General features: G+C 43.8%; 1 protein-coding gene across 2 annotated transcripts in view; it reads right to left on the bottom strand.

Annotated features, from left to right (window-relative positions):
* The window catches only part of LOC118393506 (whirlin-like), a 91,842-nt gene that overhangs the window by 30,938 nt on the left and 46,367 nt on the right, over positions 1-14,537 (bottom strand). For both annotated transcript variants that reach the window (XM_035786234.2, XM_035786233.2), the window contains exons 2-3: positions 12,189-12,401; positions 7,014-7,139 (exon numbers count right to left, since the gene is read on the bottom strand). In XM_035786234.2, coding sequence (XP_035642127.1) covers positions 7,014-7,139; positions 12,189-12,401 — 339 coding nt within the window. The remainder of the gene's footprint in view (positions 1-7,013; positions 7,140-12,188; positions 12,402-14,537) is intronic.

Below are 14,537 nucleotides of genomic sequence, written 5' to 3' on the forward strand. Positions count from 1 at the left end.
AATGCAGTGGAAATGTTTTTGGGGGATTCAGTTCATTTGCATGGCAAAGAGGGACTTTGCAATTAATTGCAATTCATCTGATCACTCTTCATAACATTCTGGAGTATATGCAAATTGCCATCATACAAACTGAGGCAGCAGACTTCTGAAAATTCATGTGTCATTCTCAAAACTTTTGGCCACGACTGTACACTAGAAGTTGATAGGATTACAGACGTTTAGACCGCGAAAAACATTATCATACATACATAACTACGTTTGCTAGCTAGTTACTCATCTCCTGAACTGCCACCATAGCCCCACGTAGCACAGCCATTGGTTAAGCAGCACACAAAAACGTTTTCAATCAGAAACAGCAGAGCAGGCCAGGGCTCAGGGTTGGAATATCCATTGCTGTGTTAATTATTTTTTAAATCAACATTTATTTAACTAGGCAAATCAGTTAAGAACAAATTATTTTACAATGAAGGCCTACCCTGGCCAAACCCTCCCCTAACCCAATCACAGCCAGTTGTGATACAGCCAAGGATTGAACCAGGGTTTGTAGTGACACCTCTAGCACTGAGATGCAATGCCTTAGACCGCTGCTCCACTCGGGAGCCCTCAAAATGCCTAGTTCTGGCATAGGCTGACCAGGTAAATCCAGGTGAAAGCTATGAACCCTCATTGATGTCACTTGTTAAATCCACTTCCATCAGTGTAGTTGAAGGGGAGGAGACATGTTAAAGAAGGATTTTTAAGCCTTGAGACATGGCTTTTGTATGTGTGCCATTCAGAGGGTGAATGGGCAAGACAAAATGTTTAAGTGCCTTTGAATGAGGTATGGTAGTAGGTGCCAGGCACACTGGTTAGTGTCATGCTCAACAGTTTCCCATGTGTATCAAGAATAGTCCACCACCCAAAGGACATCCAGCCAACTTGACATAACTGTGGGAAGCATTGGAACCAACACGGGCCAGCATCCTTGTGGAAGGCTTTCGACACCTTGTAGAGTTCATGCCCCGATGAATTGAGGCTGTTCTGAGGGCAAAATTACATGACCCTCCCCTGGACCATGTCAAAAAAATACTAAACCCTCCCCTTGATTGAAATTGAAAAAACATGACCCTCCTCCATTTTCCTCCAGGTAACCATTTTTTCCCCATTTCTATCTGTCCCTTAGCAAGGAAAACATGATCTACAGGGGGATACAAAAGGCGTCTTTGCTATCGATAGGTAACATGATTAGTATCGAATAGAAATATAATTCACAATGAAATAACTTCTACATAGACTGAAGTGTATCAATGTTGTTTTTCCATTTCTCAAGTCTTATACTTGTCTTCTCAGAGCATCAGAATGTTAGTCTAAAGGCCTGGGGTGGTCTAGCTCTCTCCCCCTGCCTCATAATCTCTATCCTATCCATTAAACATTAAAAAAAAGAAAGGACTGCCCCACTCCATAAAAAATAATAAGTTAGTCTAGTGTGAAATAAAAGACAACAGAAAATCTGAGAAACACATGAGAAGCTGAGGATGTATAGTGGCATTACGGGACCTCTTCAAATGGCCAATTCTCTTTCCACAAGAGGAAGTAAAGGAAGAAATTAGTTATTGACTTCTCCCCTCCTCTCCCTCCCTCCCTCCTAACACTAATGCATTTACAGTAGAAGCAGTGGAAGAATCAGCTTGAGTGAACCTCCGTAACTCATTGAAGAGGAGGGAGGGAAAGAGATGGGGGGGTCTGATTTACATCGCCCAGCCAGGGCATCTGAGGTGCAGCCACTGAACGAGAGAGTTTTACTATAGTGCACTATAAAGGGAATAGGGTACCATTTGGGACTCACTCAAAGTCCATGTCCCTCAGCCCCCTGCCTCTGTAATGCTTACTCTGTGGCAGTATGGGACCCCTCCAGCGTACTGTAACTCAGCTGCTCAAAGTCGATAGATTGAACCGTCATTTCCAACTGGCGTTTCATTGATCATCCGAGATGAAGCGTGAAATAAAATGGTTATGAGTCAGACGAGACTGAGAGGAGCAATTGTCCATACACAATGTTCTTGTCCTTTCTCAGAGAGAGAGAGAGAAGGGGGGTAGTGAGAGAGAGAAAAAAACTAAGGTAGAGAGGCTAAGGGCAATTTCCTATTTTGGGTGGCCGAGACAGTTGTCTGACTTGATAGTTTATCTCCAGGTCGCCTGAGAGAGAGGGGCTATTACGGACACGGTACAGCAAATGGACAATCTCTCCCAAACACACTAAATGTTGTTTTTCAGAGGGTTGCCAGCCAAAGAGACAAGACACTGGCACCTATTTGTGGATGAGAAGTGGCAGAGGCTATTTCCAAAATGGCAGCCTGTGAAATGTTCCAGCTACAGGCCCTTGTCAATGTTTTATTGTGATCTCAAGCTGTATGCAAAGGTTGAACACGTCTATTTGAATTGCATACACCAGGGTTGCGAGATAAAATGTGTGCTTGGTTCATAGACCCGGGGTTGTTCTCTAATAAGAAACTACATGCATATGTTTTGGCACTGATTAACTGTTGAAGCTCTTTGGAAATAGGTTTGTTGATGTCTTAAGAAAAATTCTCAATAAGATTCTTCCATTTTGCCCCGTTCTCATGCTCTTTGGTTACAATCAAAAACTCGACATGTCTTTTCAAGAAAAGCAAATAATCTTAGCAGTTTCAACAGCTGTGGAGAAAAAAAAGCATTCTCAAAAGTTGGTTTGAACTGAATATTGTATTGTGTAAAGTTTGGGTATTAATGTTAAATGCCTGCCAAACTGAATGGAGTTAGTGTTGAGATACTAACCACCTTGTCCAAGGCCATCATGTACACCCAGACGATGATCTAGGATATTTCACTTTAAGATATTTGGCTGCTATTATTGGCTATATTTTTATGTTTGGTTTTTATATGTACTGTATGTGTACCTATAGGTAACCGCCAAAATAACAGAAACACCAACATAAAGTGTCTAAATAGGTTAACCTGGTAAACTCTGACCCCCCTGGTGGCATTTTCTAAACAACGCATAATATTGTATACTACCCTCATAAAGTACATTTCGGATTTCAAAACTATACATCCTACAAACCCATGCTAAGTAAAGTACAGAGCCTGAGATAAAACAGGCCCTGAAATGTATTTTAATTTTTTATTGTCCCCTTTTAAGGAATAAGAGATTTGTAAGTTTAGGTTGAGCTCAAATATGTCACCAACATTTTTTTTTTAATTAAGAAAAACAATGAAAAGATTTGGGGGAAAAAAACAAAATAAAAAAAACTACCTGTTACCTAATGGTGGCGCGCTAAACATGCACAAATTCCAATAGGAACAGAGACTTTTGAAATGGCACAGGGCTTGTTCAACATTCCTTGCCTACATTTTTCGTCTTAAATAAATAATGGTTCCAAGTGGCACCCCATCCCCATAGGGCTCTGTTCAAAAGTAGGGGGGGGGGAGTATAGTGAGCCAGTGGGCTGGCCTGTTAAAAGAAAAGAAAAGGCAGGGCTGTAGGCTGGATAAGGCAGCGTCCGATCCCCTGGGGGAGTGACACTAATTAAATCCCACGTCATTGCACACAGATGGGACAGGCACACGATCATCTGTCACACCGCCCGTTAGACAACAGCTGTATCCAGACTGGCTTGATAGAGGCCCTCGTTATGGGGCTGACACCTGGCTGACGGACGGTGTCTTATTGCTCCTCAGTGACAGGATGACTAATAAGATGCATTTAGAGGAGTTTAGTTTATCCACTGTCAGAGGAGAGGAAAGAAGAGGAGGCATTTTGTTTCTCATAGCTTCTGTCAAATAACTTCAGAAAAGGCCTCGAATCCAGAGCAACATTGAATTAGCCTCATGAAATCAGCCAGAACTTGATAGGTCACATTCTGTTTCACTGCTTGACCAGGCTAACAATGAATGTCCCTGTTCTCAAACATATTTTTTTACTCCATAATTCACAGGGCTATAGATAACTTCATCCATATATAATAACAGGTTGTAGAGAACATTAACATCGCCACAATAATGTCTGCAATCACGTACAGCCTTTGTGGTAATTAATCATGTATACACCTGGTGATAATGCAGGTGCAAACTGCATACTAAAAAGAAACAATAGTTTGATATCTAGCTGTTTCCCATTGATATCTGCCAGAGGTAGCAGACAGACAGGCCTCAGGTCAGTGTTTAACAGGCTGAAGTAAGAGAGAGGTAGAGGGGAAGAAAGAGGACATAAGAGAGGGAAAGGAGAATAGAGAGAAAGAGAGGGAGGGGAGGTAAATGGGGGTAGGCGAGACAGACAGAGATGGCCTCCCGAGGAGAACAGACAGCCTCTTTACTTTCCTACTGCTCCTCCTCTAATGGCAATATCACTCAATCTGCCAGACTGCCATGGATGTAGACCCACAACACAACTCCGACAGAGCATTACACTGGAAAACAGTGTAGTTCTTATAGATCTCTGAATACACTGTGGAGTACAATGACCAAAACTGAGGCAGAATATATATATTTTAAAAAAAAATCAAAATATCTGAGAGGCTTGTAGTAGAATAGAGAAAGAAAAATAACCTGTCACTTTTCCAAAATGAACAGGTTCTCCAGAAATCCCAGTTGGAAGATTCTGGGAATCAGGAGGGAATAACCAGGGAATCTGGAATCTTCCAACTGGGATTTCTGGAAAATCTTTAGTCCATGCAGGTTGTCATCCCAGTGGCTAGAGTACCATCAGCCCCACAGAACTAGAATGAGTAGAACAGGTCTCCGTTAATGGGTGAACTGATGGCCATTTTGAGTGCTGGCATGAGTTTACCAGTTAAATTGCCATAGTCAGAGATGTTGATTCCCATTCTAGTTATGCTATTTATATGATTGGCCGCAGAGCCCTTAACACTCAGCTGATAGCGTGCCTGGCCTCTGTCCCCGCCTCCCTCTGCCACAGTCAGCTAGAAAACACAAGGCAGCACAGTGCTTTCTGTCAAATAAATGCTGCCAAAATGTCAAGCGCCTGTTATTTAATCAAGAGTCCAAGGCTTGGATTTAGTGTGGCTTTCTGAGTTTTTTTTATAGTCCTCTTTATGGAAGAAGATTTTTCCAAAGAGGGAGATGGACATGTTTGAACTGGGCTGACAGAGGAGAAGCAGTGAGAAACAGAGACAGATGTGTGCCAGATATCTTCCCAAGACCAGCCATGCCATAATGCTATGACGCCAGTCATACTGTTTACAGGCACACTGATCTATACAGTGGCAAGAAAAAGTATGTGAACCCTTTGGAATTACCTGGACTTCTATATAAATTGGTCATAAAATGTAAAACAATAGACAAACACAGTCTGCTTAAAGTAATAACACACAAACAATTACACGTTTTCATGTCTTTATTCAACACACCGTGTAAACATTCACAGTGCAGGGTGGGAAAAGTATGTGAACCCTTGGATTTAATAACTGGTTGACCCTCCGTTGGCAGCAATAACCTCAACCAAACATTTGGTCAGGAGGAATATTGGACCATTCCGCTTTACAAAACTGTTTCAGTTCAGCAATATTATTGGGATGTCTGGTGTGAATCGCTCTGTTGATGTCATGCCACAGCATCTCAATCGGGTTGAGGTCAGGACTCCAGAAGGCGTATTTTCTTCTGTTGAAGCCATTCTGTAATTGATTTACCTCTTGTGTTTTGGGTCGTTGTCCTGTTGCATCACCCAACTTCTGTTGAGTTTCAATTGGCAAACAGATAGCCTTACATTCTCCTGCAAAATGTCTTGATAAACTTGGGAAATCATTTTTCCGTCGATGACAGCAAGCTGTCCAGGCCCTGAGGCAGCAAAGCAGTTCCAAACCATGATGCTCCCTTCACCATACTTTACATTTGGGATGAGGTTTTTATGTTGGTGTGCTGTGCCTTTTTTTCTCCAAACATAGAGTTGTGCGTTCCTTCCAAACAACTCAAATTTAGTTTAATCTGTCCACAGAATATTTTGCCAGTAGCGCTGTGGGACATCCAGATGCTCAGACGTGCAACTTCAGACGTGCAGCAATGTTTTTTTTGGATAGCAGTGGCTTCTTCTGTGGTGTCCTCCCATGAACACCATTCTGGTTTAGTGTTTTAGGTATCGTAGACTCGTCAACAGAGATGTTCGCATCTTCCAGAGATTTCTGTAAATCTTTAGCTCACACTCTACGATTCTTCTTAACCTCATTGAGCACTCTGCCCTGTGCTCTTGCAGTCATCTTTGCAGGACGGCCACTCCTAGGGAGAGTAGCAAAAGTGCTGAACTTTCTCCATTTATAGACAATTTATCTTATGGACGGATGAACATCAAGGCTTTTAGAGATACTTTTGTAACCCTTTCCAGCTTTATGCAAGGAAACAATTCTTAATCGTGTGTCTTCTGAGATCCCTTTTGTTCTAGGCATGGTTCACATCAGGCAATGCTTCTTGTGAATAGTAAACTCACATTTTGTGAGTGTTTTTTATAGGGCAGGGCAGCTCTAACCAACATCTCCAATCTCGTCTCAACGATTGTAATCCAGGTTAGCTGACTCCTGACTCCAATTCGCTTTTGGAGAAGTCATTAGCCTAGGGGTTCACATACTTTTCCCAACCTACACTGTCAATGTTTAAATTATGTATTCAATATAGACAAGAAAAATATAATCATTTGTGTGTTATTAGTTTAAGCAGACTGTGTTTGTCTGTTGTCGTGACTTAGATGAAGATCAGATCTAATTTGGATTCATACTTTTCCTTGCCACTGTATTCCTGCCTCAGAAATCTGACCTGAAAACACAGCAGACTGAAGTTGAAAATAGAGCGCAATGAACTATGTTTTGTACATAGAATCGATGTCTTTAGTGGAGTAAAAAGCGTCTGCCATGTTTCGAATCAGCAACACAGACCATAGCAGACTCTTTCCCCCACTGCTTTTCTGCGTCAGAACCTTGCATTGTGTTTTATTCCCTGTGGTGGGGTGAAACAATTTCCATAGGATGTGTATGGTAATGGTCTGTAAATACCTTGAGTCCACCGTGGTCTGCGGCTGAGCCTGGGTCCACTCCAGTAATGTATATGCCCAGGCCGTACTCTGCCCCTCCTCTGATCATCAGGCCCAGAGAGAGACCATCGTTCAAGTTTAGGGTGATCTGCAGGGATACACAGACAGAGAGGACAGGGATCAGTGGTCGTGTTCATAAAGTGTGCAGATCTAGGATCAGGTCTTCCCTGTCTATATAATCGTATTCATTATGATCTAAATGTCATGACTTCCGCCGAAGTCAGTCCCTCTCCTTGCTCGGGCGGTGTTCGGCGGTCGACGTCACCGGTCTTCTAGCCATTGCCGGTCCACTTTTCATTTTCCTTTTGTTTTGTCTTGTTTTACACACCTGGTTTCAATTCCCCAATTACATGTTCATTATTTAACCTCTGTTTTGCCCATGGTTGTTGTGAGTGTTTATTCGTTGTGAAGTGGTCAGTACTTCTGTGAGCTGGTGTGTTTCCCAGTGGGGAATTTATTGTTGGTTTATTTCGAGTAAAGTTAAGTTTTTACTCAGTTCTGTGTCCTGCGCCTGACTTCGTCCGACCCGCTACACACCGACTCATTACACTAAAAGGCAAATCATTGATCAGCACTCCTATTGTGAGTTGATTGATACATATGGTCCCAGACCTCCTGGAAGTGACAGTGATCAGTGATTATAATTTAATAATAATAATAATAACAAGACTAACAATAATACATCGAACGTATACAGTATAGCACCTTTCAATGATCCAAAGTCACTTGACAATTGTAGAAACCAAACAAAACAACAGAGATCATAACAAGACAACACCAGACTAACAGAAGGAAGAGACAAAAACATTAAACAAAGAGAATGGGGAGGGGCTTAAAGCAGGGAAAAGAGTGTGATGTGTCAGTGTGAGTGAGCGAGCGAGCAGGTGTTGCATGTGTGTATGAGAGAGAGTGCATGTGGGAGAGAGGGTGGGTGTGTGTGTGGGTGTGTGTGTGTGGGGGGGCAAGGTGGCCTGCTGTGGTGGAATGTAGTGAGTGTGTGGGTTGGTAGGGCAGAAGGAGGTCAGAAAGGTAAGGGTGATAAGGTGGTGAAGGGCTTTGTTGTTCAGAAGGAGGATCTTGTAGTTAATGCGTTGGGAGACAAGGAGCCAGTGGAGTTCACGGAGGACAGGGATGATGTGCTGCCAGGACTTAGTGTGGATGAGGAGTCGGGCCACAGAGTTCTGAACCATTTGGAGCTTATGGAGGGAGCTTGCATTGATGCCGGAGAGTAGTCAGTTGCAGTAGTTGAGGCGGTAGGTTTCAGCAGCAGGACGGGAGAGGGAGGACCTGACTTTGGAAATATTGCAGATGTGGATTTGAAAGTCTGTCGGATGTGGTGGTCGAAGGAGAGGGTGGAGGCCAGGATGACTCTAAGGTTGGTGCGTGGTGTTATCGATTTTGAGGGGGAGGTTGCTAACTTGTGTGGTTTTGGTGCCTAATAGGAAGAGTTCAGGTTTGTAATTCTTTAGCTTGAGGAAGTTGTGTTGCATCCAGGTTTTTATTGCAGAGAGGCATGATTCAACATGGGTCAGTGGTGGGTCGAGGAGGGATTTGGTGCTGAGGTATATCTGGGAGTTGTCAGCGTATCTGTGGAAGTCGAGGTTGAAGTGGCAGAGGATCTGACCAAGGGGGAGGATGTTGATGAGAAGAGTAAGAGGCCCAGCACAGAGTCCTGGGGAACACCCTGTGTGACAGCAGCAGAGTCAGAAGTATGGCCATTGAGTACGATGTTGGTACGATGTGATTGGTACAATGTGATTGTAGCCATGAGAGTGCGGTGCCCCAACACCCAGACCCTGAGCAGGACTTGATGGCTCACCACGTAAAAGGCGGCACTCAGGTGGCGTAGAAGCAGGATGTTGAGGGCACCAGTATCAGTAGAGGTTATGAGGTCGTTGATGACTTTGAGGAGGGCAATTTCAGTACTGTGGATGAGATGGAAACCAGACTGGAGAGACTCAAATATGTTATTGTTCAGGAGGTGGGTTTGTAGTTAAAATCAAATCAAATAGTTTTTGTCACATGCTTCGCATGCTTTGTAAAAAGGTGTAGACTAACAGTGAAATGCTTACTAATAAACAATAGAAGGAATAAATACACATTGAGTAACGATAACTTGGCTATATACATTGGGTACCAGTACCGAGTTGATGTGCATGAGGTAATTGGGTATGAGGTAATTGAGGTAGATGTGTACAGTGCCGCGAAAAAATATTTGCACCCTTTCTGATTTTCTCTATTTTTGCATATTTTTTTAAAATATTTCTTTAAACACCCCAATTTCATGGTATCCAATTGGTAGTAGTTACAGTCTTGTCTCATCGCTGCAATGAGGTGAAGGTCGAGAGCCATGCGTCCTCCGAAACACAACCCAACCAAGCTGTACTGCTTCTTGACACAATGCCCATCCAACCCGGAAGCCAGCCGCACCAATGTGTCGGAGGAAACACCGTACACCTGGCAACCTGGTCAGCGTGCACTGCGCCCAGCCCCTCACAGGAGTCGCTAGTGCGCGATGAGACAAGGATATCCCTGCCGGCCAACCCCTCCCTAACTCGGACGACACTGGGCCAATGATGTCCAGCCCCATGGGCCTCCCGGTCGCGAACCCAGAATATCTGGTGGCACAGCTAGCACTGTGATACAGTGCCTTAGACCACTGTGCATATTTTTGATACTGAATGTTATCAGATCTTCAACCAAAACCTAATATTAGATAAAGGGAACCTGAGTTTACAGTGTTTGGTTTTCGCCAAGCATAATGGGACCCATGTCATCGAAAAAGTTGACTCAAGTTTGGCAAAAAAGCATCTGGAAGCACCTGGATGATCATCAAGACTCTTGGAAGAATGTTCAATGGACAGATGATTCAAAAGTATATATTTTTGGATGACATGGGTCCCATTATGCATAGCGAAAACCAAACACTGCATTCCACAGTAAGAACCTTTGGGGTGGCAGATAACCTAGTGGTTAGCGTATTGGGACAGTAACCAAAAGGTTGCTGGATCAAATCCCCGCGCTGACAAGATAAAAATCTGTCGTTCTGCCTGAGAACAAGGCAGATAACCCACTGTTCCCCGGTAGGCCGTCATTGTAAATAAGAATTTGTTCTTAACTGACTTGCCAAGTTAAAGAAAGGTTCAATTAAGAAAAATATTTTTTTGTGTCGAACATAGTGATGGTTTGGAGATGTTTGCTGCCTCAGGACCTGGACGACTTGCCTTAATAAAAGGAACCATGATTTCTGCTCTGTATCAGATAATTCCATAGAAGAATGTCAGGCCATCCATCTGTGAGCTGAAGCTGGAGCGCATATGGGTCATGCAGCAAGACAATGATCCAAAACACACATTCAAGTGTACATGAAAATGTCTAAAAAGCTAAAAGGTTTTGGAATGGCCTAGTCAAGGCCCAGACCTAATCCCAATTAAGATGTTGTGACAGGACTTGAAACGAGCAGTTCATGCTTGAAAACCCACAAATGTCGCTAAGTTACAACAGTTCTGCATGCAAGAGTGGGCCAAAATCTCTCCACAGCGATGTGAGAGACTGATAAAAGACTACAGGAAGCATTTGGTTGGAGTCACTGCAGCTAAAAGTGGCACAACCAGTTATATTCAATAAGGGGGAAATGATGTTTTCACACAGGGGCATTGGGTGTTGCATAACATTGTATATGAAATAAATGAAATAAGTACGTAAATGTTGTGCTGACTTAGGTTTTGGTTAATGATCTGATTCAGTATCAAAAATATGCAAAAGTACAGAAAATTCGAAAGGGGGCAAATACCAGTGTGTTGTCTGCAAACTTAGTGATGGTGTTGGAGTCGCCCGCTGCCACACAGTTGTGGTTAAGAGGGAGATCAGGAGGGGACCAAGCACGCACCCCTGAGGGGCCCACATGTTGATGGTCAGCGTGGCAGATGTGTTGTTACCTACCCTCACCTGGGGGCTGCCCGTCAGGAAGTCCAGATCCAGTTGCAGAGGGAGGGGTTGGAGATGGGGAGATAGTTGTTGAGGATGGAGGTATCTAGTCCGGGCTTCTTTAGGATGGGGGTGACTGCATTTGTTTTGTAGTCTGATGGGACAGCTCCATGGGCCAGGGAGAAATCGATGTGGAGCTCCCCTCTGAGCATCCAGACTACATCCCAAATGGCACCCTATTCACGTGAGCCCTAGTCCAAAAGAGTGCCCTTTATAGTGAATAGGGTGCCATTTGGGATGTAGCCTGTGTTCTCCTTTCTCCAGTGTTTGCCCACCTCTCTCATATATTGATGTGAAACTGCATCGTCAGCTCCACAGACCAGGCGGGGTGGGCAGGGGTACGATACACCGTTTTGCACAGCGCTGCAGATTTAGATGGAAACTTTGATGATGGCCAAACACATCCAAACAGATTTAAATTCACTAAAATAAACTGTGGGAATACTGGGCTAGCCAGGGGGCAGACTTAATCCTACAGAAAATTGCTTATTTTTTCGCTGCATTTAGATGAGACTCGAATGTCGTGAGATGTTTTATGTCATTAGTGTTGACAGTGATATAGTTTCTCTGGACGTGGGGCTGAGACATTGTTACTACCACTGATATCTCAGCCCAGGCCCCAGGCAGGGTATGATGTGTTGCTTGACTGCGTCTAAAATGGCACTCTATTCCCTTTGTACTGCACTACTTTTGAACATAGGGCTAGTGCCATAGGGAATAGGCTGCCATTTGGGAAGCAGACCGTGTCTTTAGGTGGAGTCAGGGGACATGAATCTCTGCCAATAGAGAGGCAGGTCTTTACTTTGGGACTCCTCCTTTGCTGGGCACCTAGCCTTCTTTGTGGGAATTGATGTTACCTCTGCACCTCTATATACACTCATTTGTATAGCATGGTTGCTGGCAAGGGCATTCTTTATCGTGTATATTTAATTAAGATGTCAAGACACAGATCAAGTAGTTAGCATTTGATTCCTTGTAATAGCAAACCTACATGGCTGTCCGAGCAGCCCGACCACGGACCTACCAAAAATTCTCTACCAACATAGCTCCGCTTCCCCGGCAACAGAATGTGCTGATGGATAGAGAAATTGTTTGAACCTTGCTGAGAATTCAAAAAGTATGACAACCAACGGTCCAATATCAGACTCACCGTCTTCTCAGCCCTCTCCTGTGTGTGTCCACGTCTCTGGCTGTCCTGCCGTCCCAGGGTGCTGTGCTGCTCCTGCTTCTCCAGGTCGGAGGGAGGGGAGACACTGCGGCCCTGAGGGTCCACCCAGGTGTAGATGTGGTTGGTGATATAACCGCCAGGGATACGGCCCACAGAACACACTGACATGGCTAGCTTCTTACAGCCCTTCAGGACCTGCATGGAGGAGAGGGAGGGGATTCAATTGAATTCATCCCAAAGGGCAATTTCATTTGGGGATGTGAGACTAAGTAACCACAACAACATGAGAACATACAGCAAACACACAATAAATGGCACGCACACAGGAGAGTGAGTAGTAGAAGATGGGGAGGGAAGAAGAGGACAGGGGTGGATTGTTTGCTAACTTCAGTCATGACGTGTTGATCTTCTGTGGCTTACACACTCATTCCACATTCCACTTTGTGTCACGGCCCGAATATACCCCTCACATCGTCCTAGCTGATTATGTACGCAAAGGCTCCACCATTATACAAGATACGGATGTTTTCAGACAAATTGGTGATGTAGACGCAGTGTTTTATTGTCCTCTCAGGATGAATCGCTGTGTTTACCATCGTCACGCCCCCGTCATTGATTTCATTATGTTCTGGTTAAAAACAGTGAAGCTCGTAGCGAGCGGAGGGAGTGTCTTGCAGCAGCCACATCATTCCCCTTCTTTATGAGCTGGAGGCAGCTCTCTGAGTGACTGTCCTCTGACTCATATGCACTGACGGAACTATGACAGAAACACACAGTGACACACACACACTGACACAGACATAGACAAACACGCACACACACACACACACACACACACACACACACACACGCACACACACGCACACACATGCACGCACATGCACACTAGTACACACACTCAAACAAACACAAACACACACACACACACACACACGCACGCACACACTCAAACAAACACAAACACACACACACAGTACATGCCTCTCTATACAACACAGTCTGAGGGGGCAGAGAGATCATGTGGTGATAAGGATCTCCCTGGAGGCACCAAGCTGTCCCTCTCTACAGGATGGCTGTCAGAGACAGAAAGCAAGCGAGAGAGAGGGCAGAGACAGAAAGAGAGCACACTCGAGAGAGAGAGAGAGAGAGAGAGAGAGAGAGAGAGAGATGTGTATCTGAGAGTGGCAGATTGTCTGCTTTTATCTTTCTGAGTGCATCTATCTGTTTTCCTTCCTAGAAAAATAGTTCTGGAGAATATTGAAAACACTTTTCTGCTATACTGTTATTTGTGGCTGTACTGTATTTGTCTTTTATTGTGGATGAATAGTCATCCGGAAACGAGTTATATGTAAATCGGAGTTAATCATCCTCTGTTCTTTCATGGTACAGTGCTAAAGAGAGCTCATAGGTTGCTTCACCCATTTACCACACAACAAACAAGAGGATAAAAAAAACAAAAGAATAACAATAAAACTGAACAACTAAAAAACAACCTGAAGAAAAGCAAAGATAAAATGTGTGTTTTAAGATCTCTTTGAAATATGTCCACGGTTTCGGCCCCCCTCAGGTTCTCTGGCAGGCTATTCCAGAGGCTGGGGGCATAGTAATTAAAGGCTGCCTCCCATGCCTCTTGGTCTGAGGCTTTAATTGGGATAGTTAAAAGGCCAGTACCAGAGGGACCGACTGGGGACCTACTACAGTAGGTACATAACTTAAAAGCATGTCTAACATGGATTTAAAAACCAATAGAAAAATCTTTAAATTAATTATAAAACTCACAGGCAGCCAGTGCAGAGACCTTAAAACCGGTGTAATGTGTGCTCTTTGTCTGGTCTTGGTCAGTACCCATGCTGCAGGATTCTGTATGTTTTGCAGTTGACATTGGACATTTTCTAGAACATATGTGCCTCCATATACGTTTCGTAGTAGTCAGCGGGATAAGTGCACTCTACATGTGTGTCTAGGTCAATAGACACCATTAGACATGCACCTGTCTGGGGAGTGGGCATGTCTGGTTATTTTTGTACCATTGCTATGGCCTAATATTTACTGTTGCTATGGTTACACCTATTGGGAATTTTCTAGAACATGTGTGCCCATTATACAGTTGAAGTTGGACATTTACATACACCTCAGCCAACTACATTTAAACTCAGTTTAATCCTAGTAAAAATTCCATGTCCTTGGTCAATTAGGATCACCACTTTATTTTAAGAATGTGAAATGTCAGAATAATAGTAGAGTCATTTATTTCAGCTTTTATTTCTTTCATCACATTCCCAGTGGGTCAGAAGTTTCCATACACTCAATTAGTATTTTGTAGCATTGCCT

This window comes from Oncorhynchus keta, chromosome 14 (assembly GCF_023373465.1).
Source record: "Oncorhynchus keta strain PuntledgeMale-10-30-2019 chromosome 14, Oket_V2, whole genome shotgun sequence".
Classification (NCBI taxonomy): domain Eukaryota; kingdom Metazoa; phylum Chordata; class Actinopteri; order Salmoniformes; family Salmonidae; genus Oncorhynchus; species Oncorhynchus keta.